Source organism: Rattus norvegicus, chromosome 8 (assembly GCF_036323735.1).
Source record: "Rattus norvegicus strain BN/NHsdMcwi chromosome 8, GRCr8, whole genome shotgun sequence".
In the NCBI taxonomy this organism is placed as follows: Eukaryota; Metazoa; Chordata; class Mammalia; order Rodentia; family Muridae; genus Rattus; species Rattus norvegicus.
In genome coordinates, this window is record NC_086026.1 from 49,128,757 (window position 1) to 49,153,322 (window position 24,566).

The 24,566-nt window shown below is 37.5% G+C and overlaps 2 protein-coding genes across 3 annotated transcripts; both read left to right on the forward strand.

Annotated features, from left to right (window-relative positions):
- Positions 1–6,056: 6,056 nt before the first annotated feature.
- Or10d5jl (olfactory receptor family 10 subfamily D member 5J like) lies at positions 6,057–6,995 on the forward strand. The gene has a single exon (NM_001000474.1). The coding sequence runs from the start codon at positions 6,057–6,059 to the stop codon at positions 6,993–6,995; it is 939 nt and encodes a 312-aa protein (NP_001000474.1).
- Positions 6,996–15,858: 8,863 nt separating this feature from the next.
- Or8g37b (olfactory receptor family 8 subfamily G member 37B) lies at positions 15,859–21,452 on the forward strand. 2 transcript variants are annotated; one of them, XM_063265083.1, is made up of 3 exons: positions 15,859–15,994; positions 18,202–18,295; positions 20,047–21,452. In XM_063265083.1, the coding sequence occupies exon 3, from the start codon at positions 20,060–20,062 to the stop codon at positions 20,993–20,995; it is 936 nt and encodes a 311-aa protein (XP_063121153.1). In that variant the 5' UTR covers positions 15,859–15,994; positions 18,202–18,295; positions 20,047–20,059; the 3' UTR covers positions 20,996–21,452. The 2 variants fall into 2 exon arrangements, with proteins under 2 accessions (XP_063121153.1, NP_001000475.1); NM_001000475.1 differs by lacking the exons at positions 15,859–15,994; positions 18,202–18,295 and having other exon boundaries at positions 20,060–20,995.
- The last annotated feature ends 3,114 nt before the right edge of the window (positions 21,453–24,566 follow it).

Genomic DNA, 24,566 nt, shown 5'->3' on the forward strand with positions numbered 1-24,566 from the left:
CAGCTGATTTGAGGTCCCAAACACATATACAGTAGAGGACTCTCATGTCTGGGTTCAGGCAGAGAAGATGCACCTAACCCTCAAGAGACTGGAGGCCACATGGAGTTTAGAAGTCTGGCGAGGTGGGTGGGTTGGGGACATCCTAGTGGAGACAGGGGCGGGTAGAGACAAGGTATGGGATGTGGAACAGTATGTGGGTGGACCAGGAGGGAAATAAAATCTTGATAAATTAATAAATTAATAAAAATAAAAATTGATTAAAAAATATTATTAACAAAAACTGTTAAAGAAAAGAAGATAATCGGGCAAACCTGTTATATTGTTTGAGTAATCTATTGCATATTTGTGCACATGTTAACATTGTCTCTCATTTTTATTGTTTTGTGTTCTTATGAAAGTTGATGTCATAGAGGCCTATATTAGAATAAATACTAAAATTACACGGGACATCTAATCCTAAATCCATTCATTTTGCCTGTCTTTTTCTACCAACTGATATAGAATTAAGCAAATTCTCAACCATAACCAAAATCCCATTTTCCAAAAGTAAACACTAAACTTCCTTATTATGTGTAGTCAATAATAGCACGGGTCAGAGGTGGATAATAGATATTTTCAAACTATTTTTAATTAATTAATTAATTAATTAATTTAATTTCTACATCCAAATAGCTGCCCCCCACCCAGAACCCACTGACAGAGTCCCTTTTTCATTCTTGGCCTGTTTATCAGTTATAGAAAGGAGGGTTACTGATTTCTTTGAGTTAAATTTGTATCCAGCCACGTTGCTGAAGCTGTTTATCAACTATAAGAGTTTGGTACAAATTTTGGAGTTGTGAATATATTCAATAATATCATCCTCTAATAGCGATACTTTGACTTCTTCCTTCCCAATTCGTATTCTGTTGATCCTCATTTTTTTTGTCTTGTTACTCTAGCTAAAGTTTGAAGTATCTATGTTGAATAGATAGGAAGAGAGTGGACAGCTTTGTCTTGTCCCTGATTTTAGTGTAATTGCTTTATGTTTCTCTCCATTTAATTTGATGTTAGTATTAGCTTGCTACATATTGTTTTTAATTATGTCTAGGTATATGCCTTATACCCCTGATCTCTCCAAGACCTTTAACATAAAGGGGTGTTGGATTTTCTTAAAGGGATTTTCAGCATCTAATGAGATGATCACATAATTTTTTTTCTAGTTTGGTTATACACTTTGATAGATTTTCATGTATTGAGCCATCCCTCCATCACTGGGATGAAGCCTACTTGATCATGTGGATAGTGTTTTTTTATGTGTTCCTGGATATGGTTTGCAAATATTTTATTGAATTTTTTACATAACGTTCACAGAAGAAATTGTTCTAAAATTCTTTCTTTGCTGAGTCTTTGAATACTTTATGTATCAAGGTAATACCATTCAATGTGGCAACTTAGAATGAATTAGGAAGTGTTCCTTCTGTTTCTATTTGTGGAACAGTTTGAGGCATATTCGTATTACCACTTCTTTGAAAGTCTGATAAGATTCTGTTAAAGCCATCTGGCCCTGGGAATTTTTTGGTTGAGAAACTCTTTTTTTTTTCTTTATTGAGTTGGGTATTTCTTATTTACATTTCGATTGTTACTCCCTTTCCCAGTTTCCGGGCCAACATCCCCCTCATCCCCATCCTCCCCCATTACTGCCCTCCCCCCAACAATCACATTCACTGGGTGTTCAGTCTTGGCAGGACCAAGGGCTTCTCCTTCCACTGGTGCCCTTACTAGGCTATTCACTGCTACCTATGAGGTCAGAGTCCAGGGTCAGTCCATGTATAGTCTTTGGGTAGTGGCTTAGTCCCTGGAAGCTCTGGTTGTTTGGCATTGTTGTTCATATGGGGGGTTGAGAAACTCTTAATGACTGCTTCTATTTCCTTGAGGATTATAAGGCTTCTTAAATGGTTTACTTGATTTTGATTTAACTTTGGTAAGTAGTACCCTTCTAGAAAAACATTCATTTTGTTAGGATTTTTATTTTGAATTAAGAACTACTGATCCTTTACAATTTCTCGTTGTCTGTTGTTTTGTCTCTCTTTTCATTTCTGATTTTGTATATTTGTATACTGTGTCTATGCCTTTTAGTTAGTATGGCTAGGGGTTTGTCTATATTGTTGATTTTTTTCAAAAAAAAAGCTCTTTGTTTCTTTGATTCTTTGTATTGTTTTGTTTCTAATTGATTTATATCAACCCTGATTTCCTACCTCTGCCTCATTCTCTTTGTTTCTTTTTTCTAGAGCTTTCCGGTGTTCTTTTAAATTGCTGTAAGAAATTTCTAATTGCTTTATGGAGGCACTTAGTGCTATGAACCTTCCTATTAGCACTGCTTTCACTGTGTCCCATAAATTTGGGTATGTTTTGCCTTCAATTTAATTGAATTCTTGAAAGTCTATAATTTAGCTCTTCATTTCCTCCCTGACACAAATATCATTGAATTCAGAGTTGTTGAGTTTCCATGAGGTCAAGTACATATTTAATACAGCCTTCAAAGTAGAAAACTTGTAAGAATTAAAAGATTTTATGTACATATATATGCATACATGTCCATTTATCTTTCTGCTTTCTATTTGCTTTCTTTGGCAAACATACATGAATATGTTCAAAACAAAACAAATGGAGTATCCAAAAAATAAAGTTAGTTGAGTGGAGTGCATGTGTGTTCTATTCAGATTAAATGCGACTGCTAAAATAAATAAAAGCATTGGAATAATTTTGAAAATACTTTGAAAATGTGAATTAAAAATAGGATAATCCAAGAAATCTACACATATGTGCTGTATGATTAATAATACTCAAGAACTCATCAGAACTCTGATCATATGATTGGGAAAATGACAAGTCTCAAAATTTATAAGGAAGAGAAAATACAGGTTTTTCTTGAGTCTTATGTGTTTATAAATAAGTTACAAATTGTCATACTACATCCACAGTGAGTAAAATATAAGAGAGCAGGTAAAGAAGGGTAAAGAATATGAGGAAAGCAACAAGAGTCTTTAATTGTTCCCCTGTGTTTATTCATTCATCTTGGGTCTTCAGATTAGGTCACTGGGGATATTGTCCCAAAAGAAACTGCTTTCACAAACACTCTCTGGTTTAGAAGCATTATAACTTCATTACTTCAAGGTCAGATCAATAGGAGAACTGAGCATCAAACCTACATCATAGATTCAAGAAGAGAAGGTGAACATCTTGCCTCTATGCTAGGACACTTTCTTCACAATAGATTCATGTTTTTTAGAAACACATTCTCTTTGACTAGAAACTTTAAGAATATTTGTCTGTCCACATTAGATGTGATTCCTGGCTGCTGATATATGTGTAAAGCTCTGGTAGCTCGTGTTTACTCTTGGGCATGCATTTCTCTTTTCTATTCTTCTTTTTGTGTGTCGATCAGATCATTTCAGAGAACAGGATGTGAGAAAATCATAAAATCATAACATAAAGGGAAATAATTTTTCATGAGAAATCTGTGTTGCTAAGGTTGGTCTCTAAATTCTGAAGTTAAGCAATATTCCTACCTCAACCACACAGTGCTAAGCTGGTGGGCATTACAAATGTCTGTATTCATTGATCTATTTTTAAGGCAACAAAGAGAAAACAATGAATGGGAAAAGTGCATGCTCATGAGTATGCCTGGAGTGTGTGTGTGTGTGTGTGTGTGTGTGTGTGTGTGTGTGTGTGTGTGTGTGTGTGTGTGTGTTTCAGAGATTCAGAGACAGACAAATGAGAGAGAGAGAGAGAGAATGCCTTGAGCAGAAGTGAGTACCAACATGGAGAAAGGCTATATTTTTACTTATCATAGATACTAGAAAATATCGTGAACCATACTATCCATGCACTAATTTTCCTCATTCTTCCAATACTTTTAATGAGTATATGCTTATTCAGTGACATGATATTTATCACTGACACATAAATATAAGTGAATATAGTACAGGTAAAACTATGTTATTAAGGTTAGTGTGAAATCTTAGAATTTGAAATTTATTGAACAAAGTTTCAGTTGTGCATCCTCTTCAGAAGAGTGATTTCTTCTTCTGTCTTCTGAGAGGTGACCTTGTAGGTTCTAACCTGAGATCCGTTATGGTGGGAGTTGGAGATGCCATGGTTAGACGAGACACAGTTCAAGATAACTTTCCTGATACCGGATTCCTTCTGAGGACATTATACATGAAATATGTCACTGAGTTCTGACTGCAGAAAGTGAGAAAGAATGATTTTTGAACATGTGCCTTAGATAAGTATGAACTCTACACTTTTCCTGTGGCAGGGGAGGACCAGATAGCTACGCTGGCATGCACTGTCATTCTGGTTATGAGATACACACAGGAATTCTGTGAGTAAGAGAGCATCTGAGCACTTCAAACCTACTAAATATTCCTTCAAGAAACACACTATTTAAGTGATGGAGAAATAATGTTTCCCATATCAATGTATTTTGTCTTGCTTAAACCCCTGGATTCATGAATACATTTGTATGGTTAAATAAATAAGTGAACAACTGGATTAATAAAATACCCCATGGGTTCTTTACAAGCTGTTTTGTATTAGTTTTCATCTAACCTCCAAGGCCTTGAGGTGTTATTGCACAGTCACTCTTACCTCAGGGTTATTTACTAGAGGGTGATTTATAAACCTAACTCCATTATGTATTTCCTACTAAATAACCAAGAAAATTACAGCATTATAGTTTTATCCCACTCAATCCTCCCAAAATCACAAGAGGCAGAAAATAGCCAATATCCCTAGAGTGGGTGAGGTTCTGAGCCATGAAGCTGCTCAGGGCTCAGAGTGGCAACTTGGTGGAAGCAGGGAATGGTCAGAAACCGATTTTACATTTCTCTGTGTTTTAAAGCATGGGGCTTCCATTTATTTTATTTTAATATTTCTAGCAGGCCAATAGAAAATGAGAATGCTAAGTTTCAAAGTAGCTGTCTAAATGGCTACAATAGAGTCCTTCCATTTCCTGTCTATGTCTCTGATGGGAATTTTACCTAATCACACAGTTTGAATAAGACAAGTTCAGACAGGACTTGGTTTGTACACTGACAATGATCGTCTGAAACCTCCTTCTTCCTCTTCATTCTATACTTTAATTAGGCTTTTGAGTATAGCAAGGACTTTTCTTTGTTCAAGGCTAAAATAATACAGATCTACAATCTATTAATCACTGTGAATGGATTTATCAGGCTATTTCTATGAAGAAATAATAGTTATGGTTAAGAAAAATTAACAACTGCTTACTTCATATATACATGCAACACAAAACATAAGAAGAAATTCTTAGGATTATTAATTATTAGTTAGGATTTTAATAACTGATTCCAAGATTCATTAATGTTATTGGAGTTTACATTTGTGAGATTTTTTAGTATAGAATTGAAACTTGACGGAGGAAATAGAACATAGGAATGTAGACATTATTTCTATTAGCATACAGCTTCTACATCAAGACACAGTCCACATTCTGCCTGTGGATATATAGAGTATAAACAACAGGCAGCTGTTCCAAGTGTGAGTGATAAAGAACAGAAAGCATATTGTCAGAGGGAAAGAGTAAATTAGAATCTCAATTTCTTCCCTTGTCACAGTCTTACATGCACATACTAAGGCAATTGTCTTATGTGCAATTCAAGCACAGCTTGTCCTTCTAAAGTGAGATCATCATCTGGTAATGCAAAATTGAGAAAAATGGTAATGAGAAAAATGGGTATTCAGAAATATATCCATTTCCAAATGTATTATTTTTTGTTCTTATCATTAACTAGATGTGAAGAAAATGAAGCAGTTTGGTTGCAAGAAGCACTTTCTTCCAGTCTTTTCACCCATATGAATTTTAAAGAAATGGAGACCAAATATAGAACATTACTTAACTGAATGTCAAGTGCAGATTCATCCCTGGTCCCCTTTCCTTCATTGGCTTAATTTTGTTTTCATCTATTGCTTTAGATAGGAATACTTTGGAGGGAAGCAGTTACTCATGGATGCCTTTGTTTCACTTCTCCAGGGCTGCCTGTGCCATGAACATGAGGAATTACACCCCTGTGACAGAGATCATTTTTCTGGGAATTGCTAACAGTGAAGGACTAGAGAGCGTGCTGTTCATCTTGTTCCTGGTCTTCTATGTCTTTGCCTTGCTGGGGAACCTGCTCATCTTCCTCACCATCCTGGCTTCCCCCAACCTCCACACCCCCATGTACTTCTTCCTGGGGAACCTGGCAGTGTTTGACATTTTCTTCCCTTCTGTGAATTCTCCTAAGATGATGGACTCCCTAGTGGGGCAGAGCCGCACCATCTCATATCAGGGTTGCGCCTCGCAGATTTTCTTCTATCACACCCTGGGGTGTACTGAGTGCTTCCTGTATACAGTGATGGCCTATGACCGCTTTGTGGCTATTTGTCACCCTATGAGATACACAATCATCATGAATCACAGGGTGTGTACGGGTCTCACAGTGGGCACTTGGGTGGGGGGTTTTGTCCATGGGAGCATCCTCACTTTTCTTATCTTTAAGTTACCCTACTGTGGCCCCAATGAGGTGGACAGTTTCTTCTGTGACATTCCTATAGTACTCTCCCTGGCATGTGCAGACACCTCCCTAGCACGGACTGTGAGTTTTACCAATGTTGGTGTTGTTGCACTTGTGAGTCTTCTTCTCATTCTTACTTCTTACACTCGTATTGTGATCTCCATCCTGAAAATCCGTTCCTCAGAAGGCAGGCGCAGAGCCTTCTCCACCTGCAGTGCCCACTTCACATCCATACTATTGTTCTATGGTCCCGTGATACTTATTTATCTCAGGCCTGCTTCTAGTCCCTGGCTGGATTCTGTGATCCAGGTGTTTAATAATATTGTCACCCCTTCCTTGAATCCTCTGATTTATTCTTTGAGAAACAAGGAAGTAAAATTAGCCCTGAGAAAGGTGTTAAGTCAAGTGATGCAACCTTTGGGGCATAAAGAATAGAAGCAACCATTCCCCAAATAATTTTGATGTTGTTTCATATTTTTTTTCTTTATCAGTACCCTTGCCAAACTAGGGTGATGATCAAAGCTAGGTCTTGGGAATACTCAAAAGGCAGGGATTATTTTGGTGGATATGTAAGTTTAATCATGGTAGAGAAGACTTTGAAGATTAGTCCAGTGTTTTTAATTGTAATTTGCCAAAACAATAAGTCTTTCTGCTTTGCAAAGTCTATGTGTAAACTTCAACTTCAATTGTTTTTTTATGAAACTAAATTTTCTAAAAGCTAGTATCTCATATTCTGTTCAATATCTCTTATTATACCTTTCCAATATCTTTCTGTATTCTAATGTCACACTGGACACTCAGTTAAGCTCATTGCCATTAATTAGGTATGAAATTTGAAACCCGGATGGAAATTAGTAAATGTATCTTTTTCCTGTCCACCATGATGAAAATCCCCAAATTTAGAACAAAAAAGAATTCATGTATAAGAGACGTCAAGTTCAAGTATCATCAAGATATTCTCTATTGTTTGACAAGAGGCTGTTTTATTTAATGAAGTTCAAAGGCATTGATTTGTTTGTTATAATTTGCTTGGTAGAAAAAAAATTAAATTTTGTATAATAAAGTGCTCAGATTCTCCAAGGAGGCAAGAGGTACTGATAGATGACCCTGGTGTGACTAGCTCCCACTCAAAACTCAAACCTTGGTACACAAATGTTGGTGTTAAAGAAATCAACTTAATTCAGAAGCCAGACCGTGAGAAGTTGGATATGGCTCCATTCTTCTAAAGACCAACTGAGAGCCTTAGAGAGGCCAATTCACTTATGCAAATCAATAAAGTGGAACCATGTGCAAGGGCAACACCATGGTGTGTTTTTGCCATCCAAGGTTTGTTCTTTTCACATTTTTGTTTCTTGAAAAATCATGAGTGACAATTTTCCATCTTCTAGCATTCCCTTTAATTCCTTAGCTCAATATCTTGTTTTCCTTCGAGTTAAGTATTATTTCACCTTTAACTGAAGCAGTTAGCAAGTCCTATGATTATCTAAAGATAATCATTCATTGTCTTGAGATTTGTAAAGCTAAAAGAAGTTTATTGATTAACCATTCTTAGGATCCTAGCCTTATTGTTTGGGCTTTTTTTTTTTGCTTGAAATATTTAAATCCATATCACAGTATTTTTACCATTCAGAGTTTATTTTAAAAATTATAGTACTTGTGAAAAGGAAAATAACAAATATGACAAGTATAGAAGAAACAATTTATGGAGCAGTTAATCTGAAATGTGGTAGTGTGAAATGTTGCTCACATTGTTCTTATAGTATGGTTTTACACACAGTTACAACAACTAATGGATTTTTAGACCAGAATACAGACACTGACTCAATGCTTAAACCAGCATGTGCCTCAGTAAGCCTGTACAGAAGGTTCAGTTGAAAACCCATGGGCAAATTCACCTATTACCCTGTTTTAAAAGAGATCTAAAATCCAGTCTTAGTGCCGTAAGACAATGCTATCCCAGACCAGACTTTTTTTCTGTGACAACACTTTGCTGACAACTTCCTTTGCTGTATCCTTTTCCTCCTAACAAAATATTTATGTTGACAATTTTGTCCTTTGGCTATCAATGTCAGCTTCCACAGGTATTCTCTCCTTATATGTCATAAAAGGAGATAATCATCAATCTATTTCTGTAAACTGGGGGGAATAAATTCTTAAACTTAGTAGGGTAAAGAATGTTATAGAGCTAGAAGTTCCTATTATTTGTAAAAAAAAAAATGCACTATTCATTAAATGTAATAGACTTTAAGACATGAACCAGATTTACTTTTGTAATATTTCAAAACTTAGTCTTTCAACATTTAATCAAACAATTTTATGATTAGAATCATCTACTTGGCCTATCATGATTTATCACAGAAACACCTAGAATAAGACACATCCATGTGACAGTCATCTATATGTCCTTCCAGATACCATCTGCTCTTCTAACTACTTTGCATATACTGAAAATAGGAATTTTTTGAATTTTATTTTCCTTTAATTTTTCTTTTTTTTTTTAATTTGGTATTTCTTATTTACATTTCAAATGTTATTCCCTTTCCCAGTTTGCTGTCCATAAGCCCCCTAACCCCTCCCCCTCCCCTTCTATATGGGCTTCCCCTCCCCATCCTCCCCCCATTACCACCCTCCCCCCAACAATCACTTTCACTGGGGATTCAGTCTTGACAGGAACAAGGGCTTCCCCTTCCACTGATGCTCTTACTATCCAATATCCTATTGCTATTCATTGCTACCTATGAGGTTGGAGCCCAGGGTCAGTCCATGTGTAGTCTTTGGGTAGTGGTTTAGTCCCTGGAAGCTCTGGTTGGTTGGAATTGTTGTTCTTATGGGGTTGCAAGTCCCTTCAACTCTTTCAGTCCTTTCTCTAATTCCTCCAATGGGGGTCCCGTTCTCAGTTCAGTGGTTTGCTGCTAGCATTTGCCTCTGTATTTGACATGTTCTGGTTGTGTCTCTTAGGAGAGATCTCTATCCAGTTCCTCTCAGCATGCACTTCTTAGCTTCATCCATCTTATCTAGTTTTGGTGGCTGTATATATATGGGCCACATGTGGGGCAAGCTCTGAATGCCCATTCCTTCAGTCTCTGCTCTAAACTTTGCCTCCCATTCCCCTCCTATGGAAATTTTTGTTCCCCTTTTTAAAAAGGAGTGAAGCATCGGTATTTTGGCCATCCTTCTTCTTGAGTTTCATATGGTCTGTTGATTGCACATTGGGTAATACCAAAATAGGATTTAGATACTATTTTTAAATGAATCAAAAGTTTTAGTCATTCATTTCTTGAATTTCAAGTACTTTTCCATGACCTTGTTGGTCTGAGTTGTTGGTTTTTTTTTTTTTCATTTGTCTCCTTGCTTGCTTGTTTGTTTTGAAATAATCACTACATAACTCAATCACTACATAACTCTAGCCAACAAGTTTGGATTGTGTCTCCTCCTACTGATTTTGCAGAGGTCTACACATTTATATAGATTCATGTTGTTATGAACCTTAAGTAGGTTTCATTGGCGCTCGAAACAAATGACTCCTACAAATGTGACAGTATACATGGATGTATTGTGCAATGTTTAATAAAATTGAATAGATATAAAGTCTCAAATATTTATCATTTATGCACTGTAAAACCTCTTTAAAATATTTTAATATTCCACATTAGTCATTATTACCTATAATCATCCTACCCTACAACTGAACACTAAGATCCTTGTATCTATCTAACTATTAATAGACTCCATTGGATAGCCTCTTCCCAACTTACCACATACCTTCACCTCTAATAATGTTTTCACCAAAAAAAAAAATTAAACTATCTGCTTACAAAAATCACACAAGGATGTCCACAACAGCTTCTTCTCTAGCCCAAGATCTCCAGCTAGTCACCAGATATTCCCCCTCCCACCAATTTCTGTTCTCACTCCAAGTTCTCCCCCAGCCCCTCCTCCCTACACCTGATTTCTGTCTCCATTCCACTCCTCACTTCCTTTGTTTTTATATCTTTGTTTTTAAAAGCTGAATTCCAGTGTAGACATGTGCCACATATTCTTTATCCATTCTTCAGTTGAGGGACATCTAGGTTGTTTCTAGTTTCTGACTATTGTGAATAAAGCTATTATGATCATAGTTGAACAAGTGTACCTATGGTATAGTGGGGTATCATTTGGGTATTTGCCCAGGAGTGAGATAGCTGGTTAATGAAGAAACCTGCTTTCTGAAAAAAAAAAAACAGATAGGGAAACAAAGCCTTCACAATAGTCACAAAAAATATAAAATATCTAGGGTTAACTCTAACCAAACAAGAAAAACATATGTATGACAAGAACTTCAAGTCTCTGAAGAAATAAATTGAATGAGAACTCAGAAGATGGAAAGATATCCCATGCTCATGGATTGGCAGGATTAATATAGTAAAAATGGCCATCTTGCCAGAAGCAATCTACAGATTCAATGCAATCCCCATCAAAACTCAAAACAGTTCTTCAAAGAAATAGAAAGACCAATTCTCAATTTCATATGGAAAAACAAAAAACCCAGAATAGTGAAAACGACAATAAAAGAACCTCTGGGGGAATCACCAGCTATTCTACAGAGCAATAGTAATAAAAACTGCATTGTATTGGTACAGGGACAGACACATTGTTCAATGGCAGAGAATTGAAGACACACAAATAAAGCCGCACATTTATCAACACTTGGTCTTTGACAAAGAAACCATAAATATACAATGGAAAAAAGGAAGCATCTTCAATAAATGATGCTGGACTAACTGTCTGTCTCTCTGTCTGTAGAAAAATAAAAATAGATCCATATTTCTCACCTTACACAAACCTCAGGTACAAGTGGATCAAGGATGTCAAAATAAGACCAGATACACTGAATCTGGTCTTGAACACATAGGAAAGGGAAAGAATTTTCCTAAACATAACTCCAATGGCTCACACTCTAAGTTCAAGAATTGATCAACGGGACCTCATAAAACTGAAAGGCTTCTTATAAGGCAAAGGACCTAGTCAATTGAACAATTCGGCAACCTACAAATTGTGAAAAAAATCTCCACTAACAACACATCTGATAGAAAGCTAATATCCAAAACATATAAAGAACTCAAGAAGCTAACCTCCAAAAATAACCAAATAACCCAATTTTAAAAAGAACTAAACAGAGAATTCACAAAATGGGAATCTCCAATGACTGAGAAGCACCTAAAAAATATTTAAAGTCCTTAGTGATCATAGAAATGCAAATCAAAATGACCCTGAGATTCCAAAACTCAAACCTCAGGTGACAACACATGGCGATGAGGAGGTGAAGAAAGAGGAACACTTCTCAATTGCTAGGGGATTGCAAACTTGTATAACCACTCCGGAAATCAAGCAAGAGTTTTCTCAGAAATTGGAAATAGATCCCCCTTAAGACCCAGCTAAACCACTCTTGGACATATACCCAAAAGATGCCCCACCATGCCACAGGGGCACATACTCCACTATGTTAATAGTAGCCTTATTTGTGACAGCCAGAAGCAGGAAGCAACTCAGATGTCCCACAACAGAAGAAGGAATACAGGAAACATGAATCACTTACACAATGGAATAATATTCAGCTATTAAGAACAAGGATATCTTCCAGTTCCATCCATTTGCCTATGAATTTCATAAAGTCATTGTTTTTGATAGCTGAGTAATATTCCATTGTGTAGATGAGCTGCCAGGGACTAAGCCACTACCCAAAGACTATACATGAACTGACCCTGGGCTCCAACCTCATAGGTAGCAATGAATATCCTAGTAAGAGCACCAGTGGAAGGGGCCGCCCTTGGTCCTGCTAAGACTGAACCCCCAGTGAATGTGATTGTTCGGGGGATGGCAGTAATGGGGGGAGGATGGGGAGGGGAACACCCATAGAGAAGGGGAAGGGGAGGGGTTAGGAGGATGTTGGCCCAGAAACCGGGAAGGGGAATAACAATCAAAGTGTAAATAAGAAATACTCAAGTTAATAAAGATGGAAAGAAAGAAAAAAAAGAACAAGGATATCATGGGCTTTGCAAGCAAATAGATGGAATTGGAAAATACAGTCCTGAGTGACGTATCCCAGACCCAAAAGGACTTGCAAGGAATGGACTCACTAATAAGTGGGTATTAGCCAAAAACTTAAAGAATACCCAAGACATACCCTACAGGACTCAAGAAGGTTAACAAGCTGGAGTACCCAAATGAGGCTACCTCAATACTTGGAAGGGAGAAAAAAGCAATCACAGGACAAAGGGAGGGAGGAACAGGGGTGGCAAAAGGGACAGGGAAGGGAAAGAACATGATCAGGTATTGGGAGGAACAAGAGTGAAGCCCAGAGGGCGAGCAAAGTGAATGGAAACAGGCATCCTCTGGAGGTAGGAGGTGGGAGGATCCCCTAGAATGTACCAAAGAACTTGGAGGGGAGAGACTCTCAGGACTCAAAGGGAGAGATCTACAGTGGTACAAGGAAATCCTGTGTTTTGCAAGCAAACAGATGGAAACAGAAAATATAGTCCTGAGTGATGTATCCACACCCAAAAGGACATGCAAGGGATGGACTCACTAATAAGTGGGTATTAGCCCAAAATGTAAAGCATACCCAGGGCATAACACACGGGGCTCAAGAAGTTTAACAAGCTAAAGGACCCAAGTGAGGGCTGCCTCAATAGCACATAAAGGAGAGAAGAAAGCAGTCATAGGGTCAAAGGAAGGGAGGGACATGGGTGGGAGAAGGCACAGGGAGGGGAAAGGGAAACATGATCAAGTATTGGGAGGAATAGGAGTGAAGCCATGAGAGCCAGCAGAGTGAATGGAAACAGGCATCCTTGGGAAGTAGGAGATAGGAGGACACGGTAGAATGTACCAAAGATCTGGTAGGTGAGAGACTCTCTGGACTCAAAGGGAAAGACCTAGAGAGTGGAGTGGGAACTTGTACTTCCAGTAGAAAGATAGGGCATCAAATGGAGGTATGGGGTTGCCATCCCACAGTCAAGAACTCTGACCCATAATTACTCCTGTCTAAAAGAACTGCAGAAACAAAAATGAAGAAGAGACGGAAGGCAAGAAGGTCCAATGACCAGACCAACATGGGTTCCATCTCAAGGGGAGGCTCCAAGGCCTGACATTATTATTGATGCTATGTTGTGCTTAGACAGGAGCCTAGCATGGCTGTCCTCTAAACAAGCAGCTACCGAGACAGATGCAGATACTTAAACCCAACCAATGGACTGAAGTAGGGGACTCCCATGGTTGAAGTAGAGAAAGGAGGAAAGAAATGGAGGAGGAAGACAGCCCCATAGGAAGACCAGCAGTCTCACCTAACCTGGATCCCCGAGATCTCTGAGCCACTGAGTCACCAACCAGGCAGCATACACTAGCTGGTCTGAGGCTTCTGACACATACACCAGAGGACTACATTGTCTGGCCTCAGTGAGAGAAGCACTTAATCCTTGGGAGACTTAAGGCCCCAGGGATTGGGTATGTCTGGCAGGGTGGGGTGGGATTAGGAGGTGAAGCCATCCTCTTAGAGACAGGGGAGAAGGACTGGGATGAAAAACTGTCAGAAGGGAGACCTGGAGGTGACTAAGGACTGGACTGTTAGAAAGAAAGAAAGAAAGAAAGAAAGAAAGAAAGAAAGAAAGAAAGAAAGAAAGAAAGAAAGAAAGAAAGAAAGAAAGAAGGAAGGAAGGAAGGAAGGAAGGAAAAAAGAAAAGAAAATATTATAGATAATTTAAAACGCAAAACAAAAAAACCCACCAAATTGGTTTCCAAAGCGGTTATACAAGTTTGTACTCCTCCCAGAATAGAGGAGTGTTCCCCCTTGCTCTACATTCTCACCAGCATGGGCTATCACTTGACTTTTTAGTCTTGTCCATTCTGATGGTTGTAGGATGGAATCCCAGAGTCATTTTGATTTACATTTCCCTGATGGTTAAGAACATTGAACATTTCTTCAAATGCTTCCTCTGTTGAGAATTCTCCTTTGAGCTCTGTAACCCATTTTATAATTCTGTTATTTACATACTCTCTGCTTAATGTATTGAGATCATTAAAAACAATTAATATTAGTCACCTGTTGGATCAGGTGTGGGAGGAGACTGAGAGAAGTTCAGAGGGTCAGAAAATTGAAAGGAGGTGTGTAACAGTGGGGAGTAGGGAACTGGCAGTAGACACTAGAAAGACACAGATGCCAGGGACTCAAGAGGTTCCCAGAACCCAACAAGGATGACATTAGCCAAAATACACAACAAAGGGGAGAGAGAACCTATAGTAACCATGTCCAGTGGATAGGCACAGCCCCTGGTTGAGGGATGGGGTTACCTACCCATCTCAAAAATATTAATCTGTAATTGTTCCTGTCAAAAGGAAATTCAGGGACAACGAGTGAAGCAAAGTCTGAAGGAAAGGCCACCCAGAGACTGCTCTACCTCGGGATCCATCCCATCTGTAGAAACCAACCCAAACCTTTTGATCCTGTGGAGGCTCCATGAACCAGTGTAGGAAAACTAGGGGAGGTAGTGAAGTGGGATGGGGTGCACTGGAGGGCGGCACCCTCATAGAAGCTGGTGATAGGGGGTTTAGGTGGGAAGGGGGATAACATTTGATAGGTAAATAAATAAAATAACCAATAAAATAAATCAATTGCAATATTTATTTTGTCTATATTTCTTCAATCTCTGCTTATTGCTAAATTAACTAACATCAACATGATCATCTCCATTCCCCTTCATGAAACTTGTATTACTCTTGAAATAATAAAGTAACATATAAGAAACAACTTTGATAATGTTTATGAAACATTATTTTCCCAAACATTAATTTAAACAAAACAAGCAATGATAAATGGTCTCATATATTTCAGAGATTATTTTCAGAGGGGACGTTGTCATGCAGTCGTCCTTCACCATCAGACTTCGCCATCAGACTTCGCCATCAGACTTCGCCATCAGACTTCGCCATCAGACTTCGCCATCAGACTTCGCCATCAGACTTCGCATTCCTGCTCCATATTCAACAATTGAAACTATTTCCAGTCTCAAAAAATTATACTCAAGGGATGCAAAATGAAATATAAAACAACTGATGACAACAAGAGACCTTAATTGCTGTTTCCTCTGAGCATGTCATCCCCAGTAGAAGAAAATCCTCAGGGCGTTTCCTTCTGTACATTTTGGGGTGTCTCTTACAATTCAAAAGTCTCTGTGAAAGTATTTTCATTTTAATAAGTCCCTCTGGAAGATTTGGGAGGAATCATGACATTTAATTTATATTAGGAATATAAAATACTCAGATTTCTGTTCTCATCCCACAAACCAAAATAAACCAGATTATATTTTGAGTTCCTTGCACCAGCAATATGAAAACACTTCCCTTAGGGAGGAATTGCTCTAGAACTCACATAACCGGGATGGAAGTCTCCACATAGAGGAAAGGTGAGGGGCTAACTTTCATTTGTCAGATGACTTTCATGAACTCTACTTTTCAGATATTATAGAAATTTTCTACTGATAGTTCATATTTGAGGACGAAATTTCTCCCAGGAATTTTTCATGCTTGGATAGAATTTTGTTATTACAGAATATATTTCAGTGTTATACTTCTTTCCACTAAAAAGGCATATTTCAAAAGCAACTCATAATATAAAGCAACTTTTATTATAAGTCATATAAATAATAGTTGTAAGTTATTCTCAAAACCTATACAACTTTTACAAATAACTTCAGTGTATAAACCATGTAATAAACTATAATATTTATAAAATAAAATTGTAGTACAACATGTGGGGTTTCTATTTCCTTATTTTTTCATTATTCCTTTTAAAAAACAATTTAAAAATTTTAGTATGTTTTAGTGTTTTACAATCCAAAATTACTACAATTGTGCAAACGTAGCTTATTTCTTTTTATCCTTCCACACTCACATTTCTCTTGAAAGCCAATTCTAGGCTAAACACCATAACAGCTGTGCTCCTGGAGACCTGCTCAGCCATAATATGCATCTTGTAGATTACTTTCCTCTCTCCTTCTAGATTATAGCTTAGTGAGCAGGAATGTTCTATAATGCATATCTCTATGCTTTATGTCTATCGCATATGCTTCTTGTTATTAAATTTTCATCAACCCACATTCACAGCCAAACAATATTGCTTGAGTAACTATAATCAGGGAATTATTTATAATCATTTTTTGAAAATTTCATAATTTGCATAATTGTATAATATATGGTATGTATATATGTAATATATATTTTATGACCCTTAAAAAAATCTCAGGAAATATTTATTCAAGAATACTATGGTTTAACAGTGAGGTATTTGAGTGTTCCATTTATATAGGGAAGAGGGTATAGTTAATTTTTATTATCAATCTGACACTATCAAGAGTCACCAGGGAAGAAGAAAACTCAATTGAGTTGAAAAATTGGCCTTGGAAAAGTTGACCTGTGGCAAGGTCTATGAGAGATTGTTTGCCTGATAATAAATATGTGAAGGCCCAGCCCACCATCCCTGGGTAGTGAGAAAGCTAGTTTAACATTTATCAGTACACAAATCAATAAACAGCAGTTTTCCACAGTTTCTGCCTCAGTTCCTCCTTCAGTTGCAGGAGGAACTTCCCTCAATGGGGGACTATGACCTAAAACAACAAAAGCTAAAATAGATCCTTTCTTCTCAAAGCTGTATCTATCAGTATTTTAACACAACAACAGAAAAGCGAACTAGATCTCACAGTGAACTCACTTAAATGGCTATAGTAATCAGTGGACCTATTAACTATCGTCCTTTAAGATTCCCACATCTCAACAAGTTTTCATTAATGAATAAACTTCTAACATGTGAACTCTCTGAGATGAACAGCAACTAAATAAACCTGGACATTCATTATCTTGTCTCTTGCTTCTTTTATTTTCTGACATCATATTCCAATTATATTATTTTCTCCTTCTCTTTCTTCTCCAAAGTTCTCCAATGCACATCTCCTTGTTCTATCTCAAATTCATGGATCCTTCTTTCATGTATTGCTACATTATGTACATCTATATAAATTTATATTCCTAAACACAACCTGACCAGACTGTATAATGTTACTTCTATGTGTCTGTTTCAGGGCAGATCATCTGGTGTTGGGTATGATCTATTCTGGGAAAAAAATTTCTAACACATGAAATTCAGGAGACACAGAATAACTATATGAACATGAAGCTCGTTATCTTTTTATTTCTTTTATGTGTAAATACTACAATAAGTTTATATTTATATTTTAATAACTATAATAATTTTATTATAATGATTATATGATTTTTATTATACAATTTATAATTATCTCCTTTTGTAATATAATTATATCACTATACCAAATGATGTGTTCTTCCCTGAGGAAAACTATTTCTCCCATTTTTAGCACTTCTCAGTTGCCTGTCATGGTTCTTTGTGTAGAGTTGAAGCCTCATGGGCCTTCCTCTGTCCACGTTAACATGTCTATTGTTGTTTTCCTTATTCAACTTGTCTTTAAGCAGCTGTCCTTACCATGAATAGAGACAAAACTAGGAGATTTGCTAAAATAAATGAAACATGTTTCATTGAAATTAGTACTACCACTTCTGAGTTTGACATTAACAATACCAATCTCTAAATATTCTTAAGCTTTTCTAGAAAAGTACAGAATTGATCCAGAATGGGAATGCTTTTTCTGGATAGGAGATAACCAGCTTCAGAGTTAAAAAAAAACGTATGAACAGTAAGTCCCTTACATCCATCAGTGCATGTTGTAACCAGTTATACTTCGGCAACTTTTGTATGACATTTTGTGCCAGTGTGTTTTCTATTCTTGTAGATGTGCTTCAAGTACTGAAATTCCTTAGAACTTCAATAACAGTACGTTTTATATTTTGAAGTGTTCTCCAAATGTTTTCTGAAAATTCTATACTATTCTAAAACCTCACCAGTAATATGGGATTGTAAGTTCCGTGAATCCTTGTTAGCAGTTACCATTTTACCATAACCTTGTCAATCAATGTAAAATTTTGTTGCACCATGATTTTTATTTAAATTTCCCTAGTGACTAATAGTGGAACACATATTTTCAGGTATTTAATGGTGATTTATCTACCTCCAATGAAGAGGTAAATTTTTAAATGATCGGATTATTTTTATATTTAGGGATAGTATCTATTTTCACTAACTTTTTCACACTATGAAAAGTTGGAAATCAAATATTAACCTGTAACTTCATCTCATTGCCCATTTGTTGGAAAAACATTCTTCCTACACTGAATTGTTATGAAATACTTTACTTTAATGATTTACATTTGTGACTTTTTTATAGATGGACATTTCCTGACATCTCATGTCATACCATGGCTTTTGATTTCATGTTCTCACTTAATTGCCCTAATTTATAATGTTAATGGGGGACAGCTTGTACTGTTCATTACTCTATGCAGAAAGGCTTTAAGTTATGACCAATTAAGTATCACAAAGGTTGCATATGTGTGTGGTGGTCTTTTTTCTTTGTGTGGATGCTGTTCTTACTGTAACATAGAAAAATTATTTTTGGTTTTGTTTTTTGTTGTTGTTTTGGTTTGGGGTTTTTTTTGTTGTTGTTGGTGGTGGTGGTGATAGCATGACTGAGGGAATGACAAGTCATGAAGAATCCTTAGCAGACTGAATATCAACATTTTCATAGAAAAAAATTCTATTCAGGGACAGACTATTTTATCTTAATTATAAGTGCCATGTGTTGACCAGTCTAATGTCTTAGATAGTTAAAATTGAAGATGCCTAGCAAAATACAAGTTTGAGTTCTGAAGTAAAAATTTCTGGTTCCTTTAGCCACTCATTTGTCATGTGATATTTTCCTGGAAGTTGACTTGTGAGAAGGCATGTATTGTTTTGCTGAAAACAGACACATGAAAGTGTGTGAGTTGTTTAAAAAAGAATGTAAATAGAACACCACAGACAGTGAAAGTTTGCTTTTGCATTGCTACGCCATCCAATGCTGGGCTGGTCTTTACAGGCCATCAAACACTTGCTGGTCTGCCCTAGCTGTGCAAAGCTTCACTGGTCTTCGATGGTCTTCACTTTGAAGAGAGAAACAAGCCAATGAATTTTTTAGGGGGTATTGTGGTTGATTCTGGCTAGTTCATACTACTGACACATGTAGACTTAGCAGAGACTTAAAGTTTCTACTGAATCAAACCCTGCTACTAATTCGTGGCTGATATTTGCTATTTGACTGAACTGCAGATATATTTACAATGAACAGTGGAATCACGACAAAGAACTATTTTGGAATAGATACAGAAACAGAAAAACATAGTAGCATTCTTTCTCCACTACCTCTAGTAGGTAAGGTAGAAGGGAGGTTGAAGTGTTCAAGAACCCTAAATAAAGTGAGTTTAGAAAAATCTAAGCCTACAGAATTATGTTTAACACTTCAGTGTGGGTAAGATAATAGATACCAATCTCATTATTTCCCTTTTTACATAGAATTGCCTGAAGAATGTTACAAGGAAATCTTTCCGGAGTAACTGAGTTCATCCTCGCTGGGTTAACAGACAAACCAGAGCTGCAGCTTCCCCTCTTCCTTCTATTCCTAGGAATCTATGTGGTCACAGTTGTGGGGAATCTGGGCATGATCATCCTGATACTGTTTAGTTCTCAACTACACACACCCATGTATTATTTCCTCTGTAGTCTGTCCTTTGTTGACCTGTGCCAGTCCACTGTCATTACTCCCAAAATGCTGGAAAACTTTTTGGTCATGCAGAACATCATCTCCTACCCTGAATGCATGATCCAGTTCTTCTTTTTTGCCACTTTTGCTATTGCAGAGTGCCACATGTTGGCTGTGATGGCATATGACCGCTATGTTGCCATCTGTAACCCCTTGCTTTACAATGTTGTGATGTCCTATCAAGTCTGTTCCTGGATGATATTTGGAGTATACTGTATGGCTTTGATTGGTGCCACAGCTCACACAGTCTGCATGCTAGGAGTGCATTTCTGTAAGGACAATGTAATAAATCATTACTTCTGTGATCTTTCCCCACTCCTGCAACTCTCTTGTTCTGACACTTTTACTAATGAAGTAGTAGCTTTAAGCCTCAGTATATTTAATATCTTTATTCCAACTCTGACGATCCTAAGCTCTTACATCTTCATCATTGCCAGCATCCTCCGGATTAAATCCACTGAAGGCAGGTCCAAAGCTTTCAGCACCTGCAGCTCACACATATCAGCTGTTGCTATCTTCTTTAGTTCCCTTGCATTTATGTACCTGCAGCCATCATCAGTCAGCTCCATGGACCAAGGGAAATTGTCCTCTATATTTTATACCATTGTGGTGCCCATGCTGAACCCCTTGATCTACAGCCTGAGAAATAAGGACGTCAAAGTTGCTCTAAATAAGTTCCTTAAAAGAAAGTTTTTCTTGTGAACACAAATGATTTTTCTTTACACAAATTCTAGTTTAGAGGCCTAGCAAACAGTTCAGATGGCTAAGTATAGCTACCATATTATATGAGATTACAACTATCAATGTTTATTTGTCAAGTGTCCGAGGGCAGATACAGTTTTAGCCAATGGAACATATGAAGAACAACATCGATCTGGAATTCAGAGAACCGATCTGCTAATCATGGCATGGATCATACTAGTCAGTTTGTAGAACCCTCAAAGACTTCATATGAGTGATTCTGTTTTATTATGTAGAACAATGTTCCTCTTATGCAAGATATATTTATCCTATAGCAGAGAGTAAATACATTTGGCCAACATTCTTGGTTATCTCAATATTGTATGTAATTAGCCTTTTTAATGAAATATATTTCTAAGAATTTTAGATGTGATATCAAAAAATGAATTTATTAAAAAATAAACTATGCAAAATATAATGACTAGTGTCTTTTTAATTGTGTGGAACAATAATAAAGGACATAAAATGATATCTTGAATGGTTAACATATCTCCTACCTCAAAAAAAGAAATACACTGTATGAGACACACTCTGATAAACAGGGATGAACATATTGTACACAAACCTCTAAAACAGAGTGGAAGTAAGAATTCTTATGTTCAAATATTTCTGGGGTTGGGGATTTAGCTCAGTGGTAGAGCGCTTGCCTAGGAAGCTCAAGGCCCTGGGTTCGGTCCCCCCTCCAAAAAAAAAGAACCAAAAAAATATTTCTAATATTTTTTTTAATTTTTTAATGTTTATACTCTAGATTATATTCCCCTCCCGGTCCACCCTCCTACTGTTTCATATCACATATTGCCTCCCCACAGTATCAACTAAGATGTCCCACCTAGGCCACCCCGACAGACCTCTAAACTCCCTAGGGCCTCCAGTCTCTTGAGGGATAGATACATCTTCTCTGACTGAACCCAGACCCAAGAGTCTTCTGCTGTATATGTGTTGGTGGCCTCAAATTAGCTGGTGTTTGATGCCTGGTGGTGATCTAGTGTCTGAGAGATCTCAGGGGATCCAAATTAATTGAGACCACTTGTCCTCTTACAGGGTCGCCCTCTTCAGCAGCTTCTTCCAGCTTTTCCCTGGTATAAGCACAGGGGTCAGGAGCTCCTGTTGATTGGTTGAGTGCAAAGATCTACATTTGACTCTTTCGGCTGATTGTTAGGTCTTTCTGAGGGCAGTCATGATAGGTCCCTTTTGTGAGCACCCCATAGACTCCCTCAGTAATGGTGCCCCACCTTGAGATGGATCCCCTTTGAGGCCTGTCTCTGGACCTTCTTGTCCTCAAGCTCTTCTCCATTTCCATCCCTGATGTTCTTTCAGACAGGAAGAATTACGGGTCAGAGTTTTGACTGTGGGATAGTAACTACATCCCTCTCTTGATGCCCTCTCTTTCTGCTGGAGGTGGGCTCTACAAGTTCCCTCTTCCTAGAGTAGGCCATTTCATCTATGGTCCTCCCCCTTTGAGTCCTGCGGGTCTCTCACTTCCCAGGTCTCTGGTGCATTCTGGAGGGTCCTTCCAACCTCCTACCTGTGAGGTTGCCTGTTTCCGTTCTTTCTGCTGGCCTTCAGGGATTCAGTTTTTTCCTCCACACAATACCAGATCATGTTCCCTCTACACCCATCCCGTCTCCTTCCCCACTGCCTCCCTTCCTCTCCCTTGTGGTTGCTTTCTTCTCTCTCCAGAGTGAGACTGAGGCATCATCATTTGGGTCCTTCAGCGTGCTGACATTTTCAGTTTGGTGGACTGTATCCTGGGTATTCTGTAATTTTTTTTGGGGGGGGGGGGCGGCTGATATCCACATATTAGTGAGTGCATTCCATGTATGTCCCTTTGGGTAGCAGTTACCTCACTTAGGATGATATCTTCTAGTTCCACCCATTTGCCTGAAAAACATATTCTGTTTGTGTACTTAATGGATGAGTAATATTCCATTGTGTAAATGAACCACATTTTCTGTATCCATTCTTCTGTCATAGGACATCTGGGTTGTTTCCAGCTTCTGGCTATCACAAATAAGGCCGCTATGGACATCACAAACACGTCCCCCTGTGGCATGGTGGGGCATCATAGAATGAATTAGGTATTGTCCCTTCAGTTTCCAATTTTTTGAATAGTTTGACAAATATTGGTATCAGGTCTTCTTAGAAAGTCTAGTAGAATTCTGAACTAAATACATATGACCCTGGGGTTTTTAATGACTTCTATTTCCTTATTAGATATGGGCCTGTTTAGAAAGTTTGCCTGCTCTTGATTTAAAATTGGTATGTGGTATCCTTATAGAAAACGATCCAATTTATCTAGATTTTCGAGTTTTGTTGAGTGCAGGCTTTTGAACTGGATCTGATGATTCTTTGAATTTCCTCCCTTTCTGTTGTTATGTCTCCCCTATCAGTTCTGATTTTGTGAATTTGGATACTGTCTCTGGGCCCTATAGTTAGTTTGTCTAGGGGTTTGTCTACCTTGTTGATTCTCTCAAAGAACCAACTTTTAGTTTTGTTTATTCTTTGAATTGTTTTCTTTCTTTCTATTCGGTTAATTTCAGCCCTGAGTTTGACTATTTCCTGCCTTCTACTCCTCTTGAGCAAGTTTGTTTCTTTTTTTCTAGAGCACTTAGGTGTGCTGTTAAGTTGTTAGTATAAGATCTCTCCAATTTCTTTACAAGGGCACTTAGTGCTATGAATTTTCCTCTTATCACTGCTTCATTGTGTTCCATAAATGTAGACACGATGTGTCAACATTTTCGTTAAATTCCAAGAAGTCTTTGTTTCTTTAATTTCATCCATGACCAAATTAGCATTGAGTAGAGAGTTGTTCAGTTTCCAAATGTATGTGAACTCTGTTGTTTTTGTACTATTGAAGACCAGCTTTAGGTCATGGTGGTCTGATAGGGTACATGGGAAAATTTCAATCTTCTTGAATCAGTTGTGGGTTGTTTTGTGAGGAGCCAGTAAATATCTTCAACTAAATTATAGAAGAAAACTTCCCTAATCTAAAGAAACTGAGGCCTATAAACATACAAGAAGCCTACAGAACTTCAAATAGATTGGACAAGAAAAGAACTTTTGCCCATCACATAATAGTCAAAACACCAAATGCACAAAACAAAGAAACAATATTAAAAGCAACAAGGGAAAAAGGTTAAGTAACATATATGGAAGTCAGAATTACACTAGACTTCTCATCAGAGATTATGAAAGCCAGTAGATCCTGGGCATATGTTATACAGATACTAAGAGAACAAAAATGCCAGCCCAGGCTACTATATCTAGCAAAACTCACAATTAACACAGATGGAGAAACCAAGATATTCCATGATAAAAGCAAATTACACAATATCTTTCCACAAATCCAGCCCTACAAAGAATAATAGATAGAAAACTCTACCACAGGAGGAAAAGAAACCATAACTTAGAAAAAGCAAGAATGTAATCTCCTTGCAATGAAACCAAGAGGGACACACAAGCCATTGACTGAGAACAGGACCCCTGTTGGAGGTATTAGACAAAAGGATTGAAAGAGCTGAAGGAGCTTACA

What these genes read in the sequence shown, in the direction of transcription:
- Or10d5jl (NM_001000474.1), top strand. Translation starts at nt 6,057, where the DNA reads ATGAGGAATTACACCCCTGTGACAGAGATCATTTTTCTGGGAATTGCT.
- Or8g37b (XM_063265083.1), top strand. Translation starts at nt 20,060, where the DNA reads ATGTTACAAGGAAATCTTTCCGGAGTAACTGAGTTCATCCTCGCTGGG.